The sequence below is a fragment of the Sander lucioperca genome, chromosome 5 (assembly GCF_008315115.2).
Source record: "Sander lucioperca isolate FBNREF2018 chromosome 5, SLUC_FBN_1.2, whole genome shotgun sequence".
Lineage (NCBI taxonomy): Eukaryota > Metazoa > Chordata > Actinopteri > Perciformes > Percidae > Sander > Sander lucioperca.
The window spans coordinates 18,321,011-18,335,468 of NC_050177.1; the positions used below are offsets into that span (position 1 = coordinate 18,321,011).

Consider the following 14,458-nt stretch of genomic DNA (forward strand, 5'->3'; position numbering starts at 1 on the left):
TTCAGACGTACTGACTGACTAAAATTGACGTGAGTTCCCTCCAACTAATTCGGCGAAACCGCGTCTCATATGTACCCGACTTAGTAACTGAAGTACTTCTGACACCATGTAGAGTTAAGTGATTCTAACTTAACAAATAAACACGGAGAGAGATTTTCCACGAGTGCCTAGCACCATGACTTTATTACCGTTTTCTTTTACAGCCCCTCCCCCTAGGCTATATCACATCCTGTTATATCAAAGCCCTTAACACCACAAAATTCGCTGTGTTCCCTTGGAAGGAATAACTGCACATGGCTAAGCACTTGTAATGGCATTTCGAGCATGTTTAGAGGCTAAAAACACGTTTTAAAAACTTAAAAGCCCTGTTTAAGCCTGTTGGGTGCTAACGCTAGCAGGAGGATAACACGGTGTAGTCAGCACCGATTGGTTTCGTTTTTCTCGCTACTGACAGTACTCCTAATTTACAAACAACAGAGCTACGGGTTGGTATCGACCAGAATTCTCCTTTAAGTGGGATTGTAAGAACATCATTGTTCCTCTGAAATATGGCTATGACAAATGAAATGAAAACCAGCCCTGGGCAGCATACTTTGATATGTAGTCTTTCTGTACATTTCTATCGTTACCTCATTGCCTCTGTAGACACCTGACAGGACCGGGGATAGCAAATCCTCTTAATCAAGGATGCAGCACTGTCTGACCTGCCTGCTTCGTGGAAGACTGACGCTGTTACTCTGCCTGCTCTTTGCTCAAACCAAACCTTACTGGCAGACTGCGCTCTGGTTGCCTCTTCTACTGATAAGGACTGAAAGTTGAAAAATGTAATGCTATTTCAACAAAATAAAGCTATTAATGTAAACATTAAAACTAAATACAAATATGGCCTGTTAGCTCAGTTGGTGGAGCGGGCGCACATATGCGGAGGTTTGTTCCTCGATGCAGAGGGTCCAGAGTTTGAGTCTGACCTGTGACAGTTTTCCTGCATGTCTTCCCCCCCTCTCTCTCCCCTTTCATATCTCAGCTTTCCTATCCAATAAAGGCAGAAATGCTCAAAATAAAAAAAATAAAAATTGGTTAATGATCGATAAAACTCACACAATATAAATTAGAGTACAAGACTTACAATTTGTCAGTACATACCTCTTGCTCTGTTATCTGAAGATTGTCAAAGATGCTTTCACTCTCTACTAGTAAGGAGGATAAATCAGCATGCAACTTTGCCTTTGAATATAAATTATAAAGTGGTTCTGGCAAATTCAGTTGAAGGGTCTTTGGTTTGTATCTGTGAGAGTGGCCCTCGATCACAGACAAGATAGCAGTTCCCTTAGTACTTTCTTCCTGAACATCACATTCATACAGCTTTTGGTAGACCTCCATATACTGCTCTTCTGTAGGGATAGGAATGCTTGGTAGTGATGAGTATATCAAGTGTCTTCTTCTGCATGAATGAGATGTTGCAGATTTCCTTGTACTGCACCTTGCCGGTTTTGCTCGGAAGAACCCAGGCACAGGGCATCTCTGTACTGGACAGTCCATCTTTTAGATTTACCGCTGCTAAGACAGCATACATGAGGGCAGCTGCATGTGAGCATGCTTCGCCCAGTCCCGCTTTGCAGGTGCAGTGGGCCACTAAAATTGTCCCATCATCATGGACCACGACCCATGGTTGTTGATGGCATGAGAGTGGTTCACCTTAAGAGAAGACAGCAGACCAGTTAGTCTAGTAAAATCAACTCATTTGTCAATCAATTTTTTACAGTGTACTAAGGGAGTGGAGAGACACCAGATCATGAGATACTACTAGATGAATGTTGAAGAAGCCAACAGATTCATTAAAACCATCAAGGCCATTGACTGTTAGTTTGAAAGGTATATTTGTTAGATTATTAAATAAATTACACCAGACCTACATATTATGTGCTAGTAGAATTTCAACAAAGGTCCAAAATAGTCTATGTAAATATGACTTTGGTGACACAGTAGGAAAGAGAGAAAGTCAGACAGTACTCACATGCGAAAGGAGGGACGAGAGAGAGAGAGAGAGCTCTTAAAAAAGACCATGCCTGTTATTTCCTCCCCAAAACATGAAAACACGACGCTTTTCATTTTGAAAACAAGCATTTCTTCGCTATTTTTTTGTTGTTGTTGCAAAGTGTGCATTAGTTCTTGTAGTTTGTTTTGAAACCATAACCAGATGATTTAGCTACCCCTTGTGCTGACATATGCTAGAGAACAGCTAGAAGTTAGTCTAGATAGCCTTGGTAGGCTAGCTGCAAGCAGCTGTTTACAGTTGGGTTAAAAGAACACTTACCTTTCCTTTCACGAGAAACATCTTCTTATGAAGGTGCCATATTTTCGAGTCAAGGACCCAAAGTACCGTTATGCCTCGGTACTCTTGTACGCTTTGGGGCTTTCACGAGTGTTTGGCGACGGATTATGTATAAGGTACAGTATATATTTATATGTCATTGAATGCCAGGATTGGTAGTTCGGTAGCAGTGGACAGAGGCTGGAAGAACGCATCAGGTATCGAGTAGGGATCACACCCTAACGATGTTTTTTGAAAGTAGCATTTTTTTTAATGGCAGTCGAGGTGCGAAATGTTGTCTTTCGTAGCCATTTACTGTATCCGTACGAATTCGTAAATCGTAGCAAGCTAGCTAATGCTTGTCAGTACTCAATATGGCGACAGTCAGCTGGAAAAAGAGCGGATGACGTAAAAGGTCACATGACTGATATTCATACTGTTCAATAATATTGCCTTATTTAAATTACTGTGTAGAGATTTGGGGTAACACATACAAAAGTACACTACAGCCACTATTCATACTTCAGAAAAGAGCCATAAGAATATTGCATAATGACAGATTTCGTGACCATTCTAATATACTTTTCCTAAAGTCAAAAATGCTAAAATTCTTTGATCTGGTGGAATTTCAAATAGCTCAGGTCATGTATCACATGTCTTTAAATGGAGAGGAGTTATCTGGTCTCAGCATTGCCGTCATCCAACAGTGCAGGTACTGTAAGTAATTCCACATTCATTTCCACAGTGCAATTGACTTGTCGTAATGTCGATACTTTCACACACAGATCAGGTGTCATTGATGACTCCTTGGCCATAGGACAGAACAAATTGTATGTTTGTGTGTATGTTTGGGTCATTGTCTGTACGGATCCAGTTCTTTCTTGATGTCTGCCAGGCGATGTCCGCATTCTTTTTGGTCAGGTGTTCATTCATTCACACACCTGTTCCACACAGTTTATTCACCTGTTTTAATCTTAACTTTTCTGATTCACAAAGTGGACTATGATGGCCTTAATCTTCCATTCCATTCCAATTGTTCCAAGTCGTCTATGCTTTTTTCTAAGTTTTCAATTTTCTTGTCCTTTTCTTTGATAAGCATTTTAGGATGTTTCACCTCATCCATTTTCATTTGTTTGGCGAGTTTGCTTATCTCCTCCGTCATAAAGCTCAGGGATTTTCAGATTTCCTCAATTTCCTCTTCCATCGCTTTAGGCATTCTTCCCTTGTTTTCTTTTCAGTGCTAATAAGTGCATACAATTTTCTTACATACACACATGTAGTGAGCAGAAGCAGTGTGCGCTAAGAAAAGTTTGTTTACCATTCTCAAAATGGAACTGCTTTAGATGACAGAGATCTGAGGCCTGTACTACGAATCAAGATCAACATGTCCTGGATTTCTTTCAGTTATCCGGCTTCACCAAACCTAACAAATGCGGTCCCGCATAAGCTGTATCACGACGCTGGTTAACAACTAGTTCAATCAACCCATGGTTTCCCAATCCAGCGGCGCGCGTTCACATAAAAGAGGTGGTGTTTGCGCAGCATGACCAATCGCAAACATCTACCAGAGTCGCATATTTTACATAAGAAGAGCAAACTATAATTCTACATAAATATGAAGAACACGAATAATAGACACGGTTTTACAGGCAAAATGAAGGAAGGAAAGCTGGTATAAAAAGCCGACGCTGTTTTGCGTAAATCACAACGCTTATCTTATCAATATCACTTCCAGTGGTGTAGTCTACGTGATAGCTCCAGGATGTCTATATACCCACTTAAAAATGCCCAATAACACGTAACATACTTTCGATTATATTTTTGATAGATTTTGAATTGTTATCCGTGCTTTTTTCTAAGGTAGCCTATTTTTTTTTTTTTTTTTCATAAAAGTGTATCGGAATGCAAGGAAATGAAGTCGTTGATGCTTAAAACTCCCCTGGGCCTACATTAGACTAGTCACTTTCCCATCAGTCAGGCACAAGATCTGACCATAATTACACTTTTGCTTTCCATGAACTGTCGTTGCTTTAGCCTTTTATTTCAGTTGCAACCCTAGCAGTGGTAAGCTGTGAGAGAAAATAAAAAAATATCAAAACATAATTCTAACCGATGTGCGTATTGGCAACACACGGCTGAAGAAGCCGACAAATAGCCTGTATGTAATTCCCTCCGCTTCAAATCTATATCTTTCATAAATATACCCATCAGGGAATGTTAACGGGGTTGTCGGTCTCTAAATGTTTTAACTTTTCTGAGCACACCTCTCTCTCTCTCCAGCTGATCTTCTAAGAACGGTGGCGCCGTTATCAGTTGAGTATTGATTGGTCAGTAGGCGGTGCTTTTACACCGGTTGATCTCTAATCTCCAACATAACCTGCTCCCAACCAGGTTAGGCGTTCAGCATAAGTTACCACGGCGATTGAACCCGATAACAACTAATCCACCTTCGTAGTACAGAAAACCCTGGGTTGAACCTGAAGTTAGCTTGTTAACGCCAAATCTCGCTTCATAGTACAGGCCTCTGATGTCTAAAAGTCCACATTTAATTCTCCTGTTTTTTTATTTGTTTTTTATGTATTGTTTTTTCTGTTTACTTTTGATTTAGTTAATTTCAGTGGTCATAGAGGAGACACCGTTGTTAAGGGATTATGAGTGGGAAACTGCACTAATGGAAACATAGAGAAGCATGTAGGACTGCAGCGCTGCTGTGGATTGTCATGGTTTAGGATGGCTAATAAACTCGTCAGATTACTAGATAAGAGATTGGCTCCATCCAAAGTGGGACGAATGCCGTCTCGCCTAATTAGACCAGGTTTTCCCCAGAAAGTCTGCCAATTATCTACAAAGCCCACATAATTGGGCCAGCAGCAGTGGAATGATGACATCGGTAATCAGGTTAATGGGTCATATAGACAGACATAGCATTTCTAAGTCAGGGTTGCATAACGTTTCTCTAATTGTGTATTTACACAAGTTATTACTCATGTAGAAACGTATGCCCCTCCTCAGCTCTTCTCGAGAGTCCTGTCTGTCTGCCCGTACAGGAGAAGCCTCCAGCTCCAGCTTAGTCTGGAACATCGAGGCGGTGCCACGATTCAGTGAACACCATGATGCTCAAATCTCTGTACTCTGTACTCTGTACTTATGCCAAGCTCCTTCATTTTGCTACATAGCTCTAACTAACACATTGCTACATAGCGACCTCACGTTGCTTAAAGGGCAACTATTATATAGCATTTTCAGGATAAAACTTAAAAAAAAACACTTAATTTTTCTCATACTGCACCTGTATTCACCCTCTGTATGAGACGCTCTGTAGGAGTGCCTGTCTCTTTAATCCCTCCACAGCACAGTCTGCTCTGATTGGCCAGAGTGTTTCCTGGAATCTCTGGTGCGCTCCAGTTTTGTTTCACTAGCTAGTATCAGCAGGAGCTACTGCAACGGAGTATTTAGCAGGACTTTATACCATGAATAATTTCCAAAAAAAGGCTTCTAAACCAAATATTACAAAACCGGACATGTCCCAGGGGTAAAGTGACCGGAATTTCGGGAGAAATGACCAGGATTGGCCGCCAAGATTATGTCGCGTTAGCACGCAGCTACTTAATAGTTAGCCATATGCTAACGTTAGATTGTAGTGGAACAAAGCAGCAGTTTTTACCATCAAAAATCGCGGATAAAGGCTTCTGAACCAAACACTACCCAATCGGACATGTTTCTGCAGTAATGCAACCCGGAACTGGGGAGAATTTAACAACATTGGCAGCCCAGATGCCATTGTTTACTGCCGTCAGCCATGTAGCTGCTATAGTTAGCAGTGGACACAATAAAATATAGCAGTACTTTCTACAGTCAAAAATTGCAGATAAAGGCTTTTAAACCAAATACTACATAAACAGAAAATATTTCAGGAGTTATGTGACTCAGAATTGGGGAGAATTTAACAACACTGGCAGCCAAGATGACATTTTACGGCCGTTAGCATGTAGTTACATGCAACAATGTTAACACCGTAGTGGCTTAAAAAAAACACTCCAGTCCTGCCTACCTGGAGCAGATGACCAATCATAGAAGGCTGACTTAAAGTTGTGTAATACTTAGCCGAGAGTAGAAAAAACTGAGTGTGTTCAGAATTGTTGGAAATTCCTCCCTGACAGCCGCTGGTAGTGGTAGATGCTGCAGTGGTGTGTCCCCCTTGTGCCTGAACCTGTTTGAGTCGTGACTCAATCTGATCTTTCACCCGACTCTCTAAATTAACTCATGAGTCACGAGTCTCTAGTATCATTAACTTGGATCAGTTGAGTCCTACTACAATTCTATCTTCTTCAGTCTAAAATGATAACAGCGCCACGCACAAACCTCTTGCAACATTAGCTACTACTAGTTCTAGCCATCTTAGCTGCCAAAAGCTTTATAACTTACAATATCGTAGGCAACCACAATTCCACAAGTCAACTCAAGCGACTGAGTGAGCAGAGAGACAGTCTGAGACAGGTTATAGGAACTTCCCGACCCGCAGACTTAGAGCCGGAAACATTGCAAGCTCACAGACCATAGGACTCACTCGAGATCTCATGAGTTCATGAGTTGTCAATGACTCATGAGTTGTCGATGACTCTTCTTTTTCGCGTGAGTCAGTCAATTGCGCGAATCAGCCGGCTACATTGTCATGAGTGGATCTGTAGCAGACGAGCGAGTGAAGTCTCTCCTCAAGCTCAGGGTAAAACAAATCCACAACAAAAGCCATTCTTTCACTTCTGAAATAACATACAATGTTATGCATGTAGCCTAACTAGGCCTACTGTAGGTTTGGTGTATAAATGTAGTATGGTAAAATGCAATTAGGTCGAGCAGACAGTCCAAAACATTGCAAGCTCGCCCTCGGCTCGCCTCGCAAACCATGGGACTCATGAGTAGGACTGAGTTTCCTTGGCGATTTAGCAATACTGACTCAAGTGACTCACACAACCCGGATCAGTTTAGTGAGTGACTTAGAATAACCCAAATCCTTAAAAGGAATCAAGTTTGCCAGGCCTACTTGTGCCAGATCTTGGCACCATACGTAAATATATTGACGGCAACTGAAAACCAGAGTCAGATTCCTTCTAGGTGTCATTGTCAGTGTATTTGGCCAATGAAAGTGATAGTGATTCAGAATGTCATCAATCATCAATCAACACAGATGAACAAGAACAATTTAAATCCAAAGTTGGCTCATGGCCCCTGTAGCTGTTGAGCATCAGTGCCAGCTAATGCTGTGGAAGCTAAGCTGAGCTTCATTGATTGGTGGAAAACTGTACTGGGCAGTTTTTTTTATTTAAAAAGGCATTGATTTGCTGATAAGTGTGCTGGGGTTCAGTGAGCCTATCGACATGTAGCAGACGCTGATAAGAGCAGGCTGGGTCATAGAGTGCTGTTTAAGGCTGCCTACACACAAAGTGGAAATACAATCCTGGCCAGAATAGCTTGCTTCAGAAATAAATAGGTTGAATGCAAAATACACAATCATAATGGTCTCTGCAGCAGTTGTCTAGAAAACAACATAAGTGGCCCCAGTGACACACTAGCCCTGCCAATGGAGTCCCAAATCCCTATAGAGGTCTTACATGTTGATTGGACTAACAAAATAACAGCATCTTTTATTAGTATTTATTCCCGGGAAGAACCATGGTTCTCTCACAGCAAGAAATCCAAATATTTTGAGAAATGTTTGCAGCCACCTGCCTTCCTCAGATAGTGTTTAATGACAACACTGCTATTACTGCTATTATTATTATTATTATTATTATTATTATTATTATTATTTTTACATGTATTGAACAGTTCCAGTAAGCCTCACTTTTTATTAACCCTAATATTGTGAGATGGCTAGTGGCAACATTCAAAAAATAAATAAAAAAGAGTCATATAAACGGTTTTATCAGATTGAATTTCTTCCCCATAAAATGGGGAGGGTACTTACGCTTTCTGGAGGGTTCTTAAGAAGCTATGTGCTATAGTGAAGCATATACAAGTTACTGTGAGTTTGGATGTTGGGTTGGCGGTTTTGTCGCTGGTTACTATTCCCACTTTTTATCATCTGATCAGTTATTATCAATAACAAAGATATGACGCGGCATGGCTCTACTCTAGCTCGTTGTCGGCTCAGTAGGCCATTATCTATTGGTGAGCAGGGGAATTGATCTCACGACCTTTGGGTCTGAAGGCAAGTGCTGATCTCAGTGAACTATTATCAAAACTGGGCATATGCCAGTGCAATTATATTACAATTTATTGATTAGGATAGGACATAGGATTTTATGAATTGTAATCATTCAATTAACCCTGTAAATGAACCAGACTAAAATTAATCTTTTAATTAAAATGAAAGAAACAGATTGGTAATTGTGTTGATATTTTACTGACTAGACTTGTTCAGACCTCACTAGATCCACAGAAGACAGCCAGTCTTTACTTCTCTCTTGCTGTTGGAAGATGGATGCAACAACAGGCCTCCCAGCATATTCCTTGTATGCAAAAACCTACTTTGCAATAAACCGGATTCTGATTCTAATTGTTTACTGCTTAATTTTCCGTTGAACAAAATAAGGTAAAGATAAGAGATAAGTAGCCAACTAGTATAAACATGATTCTGGGGGTTTGTTTATTTAAGTAGTCATTCATTCTAATGCTGAAGTCTGTTGAAGTGTGTGCTCTCTGTCCTCCCCAATTTTTTGAGTCACCAGCTGCCACTATATATATATATATATATATATATATATATATATATGTGTGGTCAAGAATGATGAGACCGAACACAAATATAATTATTTTTGTGGTGGGTTTTTATTCCCCGACTGAGCTTAATAAAGAAATAATAATTTCGTTAATACTGATTTTTTTTTAAATTTGAGAATTTAATTAATTAATTATTAATAATATATTATTATATTACAATCAAACAGAATAAATTTTCCCTACTTCCTTGTCTGACAAAACCGTCAGCTTTATATTGCTCAACTTCATTAAACTGAACCTCAGACGTTAGCTAACTCTAGACAACAGTAGTGGCACCTCTCTAAATAAAGAAAATAAAAAAAACATTTGGTAAGCACATTTGTAAAGCCACACAACTCATAGTCACTTCCAAATAAAATATTTCGATTCCATAAGAAATATAAAAATACATTCTTACAATTCAGAAACAATTTTCAGAAGAATATAATTAACTCACTTTTACTCCAGTGTGCAGCCTATGCTCCAAGACACACACACCTGGATTTCAACACACATATATCTCCCCTCTAGATTAAGCAGAAAACATACAAATGGACATAGCTTATTTTAACAGTCAGCATACATTGTTATGAGATAATTCTGCTTATACATGTACTTTAGCATTACTCACGCTAACCCAACTGTTCAGTGTTGCCCTCAGCGTGGCGGAGATACGTACACAAAACTCATTTACAGATCTACAGAAATCGTCAGGAATACAAAATCATCATCCATCAACCTTAAATCTTCTAAATTAACCATTATCTCATCTGCTAACACTTATAACCATTTTCATATTTTACCGAACTTTATATGGATATTTACCTTACACTTAAACAGAAATCCACACCACGGCAGTCAGTCACCTACTGGTACCGCCACTTCCTTGTTTTTGGTGTTTTCGCAAAACTAGGCGCTAACGCGAGATTTGCCTTGCCCGCTACTCATAGTATAACAATGCTCCCTTGAGGGAAAAAGAACGCTACTACAGTACTAACCCCACAAACAAACTACCTAACACTTCTTAAGGAGGAAACCCTTGTTCACCTGGCTACATATATATATATATATATATATAGTGCTTAATTGTTTATCCTGGCCTTTTTTACTTTCTTCAGACATTAAGTTTGTTTCAAAATTCAATTATGTATAATGTATGTACTGTAGAAATTTTCATAATTTAAAAAAAAAGCTGTATTAATTTCCAGCGGGTCATCAATTGTATTTCCATTTGCATCCTCAATGAAATTTATTTCCCTTTTGGTTTCCTGTTGTTTTATCCGCCATGCAAGAAGTCTACCCGGCTTTCGCCCTGATCTTAATTTTTTTGCTTGAGCCTCAATAAGTTTGCAGCAGCCTTACCATATGTTATCTTATTATATTGAGTTCTATGAAGTTGTAACTGTTTGGAGATTTCATTTTCATTTTGTCTTTTTTGTTTTGAAGCATTTTGATTTTGGATTCCAGATCTCTAATTATTTCCTGTGCTTCTATTGTTTTCCTGCTTGTGTAGCTTATAATTTGACCTCTAATAAATGCCTTGAAGGCTCCCCATCTAATTGTGGCCCTTGTCTGGGATGTGTTGAACTCAAAGTAAATATCATTGTTTTCCCACGAACTGCAGAAATGTTTAGTTCTGCATCCATTTTGTTTGAAATTTCCATTCAGGAGATTTGCGTGATGTAATGCTTTTCTAGTTCTTGTTTGAGTGTTGTCCACTCCAGAGGACCTATCTTTACTTGGATCAAGAATGCAATTAAAGTCCCCTGAGATAATATACTACTTATACTATATATACCTGGTAATTTTTAACTTCTTTAAAACAAATTGTTATAGAAGTGAAAATTGTCATCATTTGGGCCATATACATTGATTAAATTAAGACGTGTAGACAGAATGCCGCCTTGTATGATTAAGAATCTACCGTTGGGATCCTCAGTTACATCATCAATCTGCAGTGGAACAGATTTATGTATTCATATAATTACCGCTCTAGAGTTAGTAGAGTACAAAGATGATAGAACCTGTCCTGGCCACCTTCGTTTTATCTTGATTGTCTCGTTAGCTAATAGGTGTGTTTCCTGTAAAAACATAATCTTGGCTTTTAACTGTTTTAACCTGTTGTTACGAGAGTAGCGTAAGTTAGAGCGGGAATGCCAGGTGTGTTATGTGAGTGATGTCAATGAGTGAGTGGTTGAGTGAGAAAAACTAGCGTGAGCGTCAGCGGTGTTGGTGAGAGATATAGTCTTTATTGTCCCATAGGGATAATCACTTCCACACATCTTCTTTCCACAACCCCACATATAGAACACATAAAACATGTAACACATATACTGTTAGTTAGGATAGACCGGACCCAAACGCAGAGCTCAGCGAAAGTTAATTTTATTAGGGAAAAATGGGGAAGTGAATGGGGAAGTGGGAAGGTGGATGCCAGGGACAAAAGCACGGGCGCGGAGACTGGAACAGGGAACAGAGCGGGAGCTCCAAGAGCACCGGGGGCTGGGAGATCCGCAGGGGAAGCACTGAAGCGCGGGGAGGCGAGAGCTGAGGCAGACTGGAGCAGGGAACCGCGAGGGAGGGACTGGATGGAGAAGCCAGCTGACTGGAGGCAGAGTGACGGTGAAGGTAGTGACTGAAATGAGAAGACAGAAAACGGATTACAAAAAGTACAGGCAGGAAAACACACAGGATGATTTTCAGGAGCTTGAGTCATGTGTCACCGAGGAGACAGCAGCAACGATCAAGCGAAGATGGTGAGTCAATCCGGGGTTTAAATACTGAGCTTGATTGTAGTTGATGACCGGCAGGTGTGTACGGCGGGAGGAGTAGTAGTGAGGAGGCGAGCAGGTGTGCACAATCAGCTGGCTGTCACAGGCAGGAGGGGAGGGGGGAACACAGAGAGAGACAGAGAGGCAGAGCCAACACAAACTGACAGCAAAACATAACAGAGGAAAAAGAAAAACAGAAACTCACAGCCAGCCGGACTCCAACCATCACATATACAAAACACATCACATTAAGACACCCACATAGACATATCAAATGTGAAAACTGCAAAGCAACTGAGGTGGTGGTGGCAGTATTATAGTTTGTTCAGCATTGTGATGGCGGTGGGGAATTTTTTTTGAAATAGGCTTTAGTCCAGTTCAGTGCTCAGTATCTGCGGCCGGATGGAAGTAGTGTGAAGAATGAATTCAGGGGATGGTCTGTGTCAGATGCTATTGTACGTGCTAGGTGTGTGATGGCTGTGTCATTCATGTCTGATAGGCTGGGTGTGCCTTATCTTAGAGGCAATATGTGTGATTTTAATGAGTGCAGGTAGCGGTTAGCATTGTATAAAAACAGGGTGAACAGTACAGCAAGGTAGGTTGGATGATGCTTTTGTAAAGTAGGAGCAGGAGGTGGGGGGCAACAGAAAGGGCTTTCAGTTTGCGTATGACATGTAGTCTTTGTTGTGCGCGTTTCTGGATGTTAGTGACATGTTCCTTGAAGTTGAGTTTATTGTATATAATGAGTCCCAGATATTTAAATCTGCTGACTTGTTCAACTGGTTGGCCGTGGATGTGGGTATGGTTCAGTCCAGGTGGTGATTTGGATGTGTAGATGACCAGCTCTTTTGTTTTGTCTATGTTTAGTTGAAGGTAATTGTCCTGGTACGCTGTGATGGAGTAGTTGTTGTTGAGTAATCCAACTATGGCAGTGTCATCAGCGTGTTTGTAGTAGGTAGTGACGGGTGATGGGCTACTGCAGTCGTTGGTGTACAGGGTGTAGAGGAAGGGGCTGAGAACACAGCCCTGGGGGGCTCCAGTGTTGGTGATGATGGTTGATGATGTTGTTGAGCCAATTATCACAGTCTGTGGTCTGTTGCTGTGGAAGTTGAGGTGATGTAATTTTTTGATGACCTGTTGTTGAAAGCGGAACTGAAGTCAATGAAAAGGACTGAGACAAAGTTGCCAGATGTCTGTAGGTGTTGAAGGATGGGATGGAGAAGGCATGCCACTGCATCCTCCGTACCTCGTGTTGGTCTGTATGCAAACTGATGTGGGTCCAGGTGTTGTCTGACAGTAGGCAGGATGAGGTGGAGGATTAATTTTTCCAGGCATTTCATGATTATGGGTGTGTGCAATTGGTCAATAGTGGTTGGGCTCTGAGGGGCTGGGTTTCTTTGGGATGGGTGCAATGGTTGAGGTTTTCCAGAGGGTGGGTATTGAAGCTGTCCTATATGATTCCCAGAAGATGGTGTGGAAAATGGGAGAGAGCTCCATGGCACAGAGCTTAAGCACCCTTGCTGGGATACCGTCTGGCCCTGTTGCCTTGCCAGGTTTGCACCTGGCCAGCTGCTGTCGGACATCCTCCTCTGTGAAGGGGGGTATGTGGGGTCTTGGCGAGGGAGGGCGCTGAGCAAGTCCTCACATGTGGTAGAGTAGTCGTGGGTGTCGAGCCAGGCAAATAAGCTGTTTAGGGTGTTGGCAGAGGTTAATGGGTCTGGTGCTGTGATGTGGTTCTGTTTTTGTTCCTGTCCGGTTAATATTTTGACTCTTTGGAAAGCTTGTTTTGTGTTCATGTTACTAACTTCCCGCTCCAGTTTATCTTTGAATTTCATTTTGGCTTTGATGATGTCGTTTTTTGTCTGTCTATTGAGTAGTTTGAGACTGGCCCAGTCCTTCTGCTTAAAAGCTTTCTGTTTTTCCTTGAGAGCATGCTTGATATGGGGGGTGATCCAGGGTTTAGAATTTGGGTATCTGGTGATGGTTTTTGTCGGAATAGCGCTGGTGATGCAGAACTTCATGTAGTCCGTTATCAGTGAGATCCGCTCATCCAGACTTCCCTGAAAAACGCCCCAGTCGGTGCAGGCGAGAGAGCCCTGCAGTCCTCCGACCACTGGGCGATGCTGTGGGTTTGTGGCTTGATGCGTTTCAGTTCCGGTTTGTATTGCGGGAGGATGAACACAACATTGTGGTCAGAGAAGCCGAGTGGAGGGTGAGCCCTGAAGGCATCAGTTATATTACCAGAACACAAATCCAGAGTGTTCTCTTTTCTTGTAGGGACATCCACGTACTGTTGAAAAGACAGCAGTACATCACAGAGGCTGTATTTATTAAAGTCCCCCAAAATGAATGCCGGTGCCTTGGGGTACTTGACCAGCATGAAGTTAGCCATATCGGCTAGTATCCCTGCAGCTGCCTTGGTGTTAGCATTAAGTGGGATGTACGCACAAGTGACAACAACAGCGGGGAATTCCCTCGGGAGGTGAAAGGGGTGCAAGGACAGGGTCAGCATCTCCACGTCCGGTTATGGACTTTGATGTTCTCACACCACCTGTTGTTGATGTAGACACAGACCCCGCCACCTCTCTCCTTGCCTGACTGACTGGTCCTGTCAGCC

At 41.4% G+C, this 14,458-nt stretch overlaps 1 protein-coding gene across 1 annotated transcript; it reads right to left on the reverse strand.

Moving 5' to 3' along the window:
• Positions 1-12,814: 12,814 nt before the first annotated feature.
• LOC116048234 lies at positions 12,815-14,159 on the reverse strand. The gene is made up of 2 exons (XM_031297206.1): positions 13,403-14,159; positions 12,815-13,131 (listed from the first exon to the last, which is right to left on the reverse strand). The coding sequence occupies exons 1-2, from the start codon at positions 13,860-13,862 to the stop codon at positions 12,815-12,817; spliced, it is 777 nt and encodes a 258-aa protein (XP_031153066.1). The 5' UTR covers positions 13,863-14,159.
• Between the last annotated feature and the right edge of the window lie 299 nt (positions 14,160-14,458).

What these genes read in the sequence shown, in the direction of transcription:
- LOC116048234 (XM_031297206.1), bottom strand. Translation starts at nt 13,862, where the DNA reads ATGAAGTTCTGCATCACCAGCGCTATTCCGACAAAAACCATCACCAGA. An exon ending in GTCCGACAGCAGCTGGCCAG is followed by an intron (nt 13,132 to 13,402) that starts GTGCAAACCTGG and finishes GCCTACTGTCAG; the next exon opens with ACAACACCTGGACCCACATC.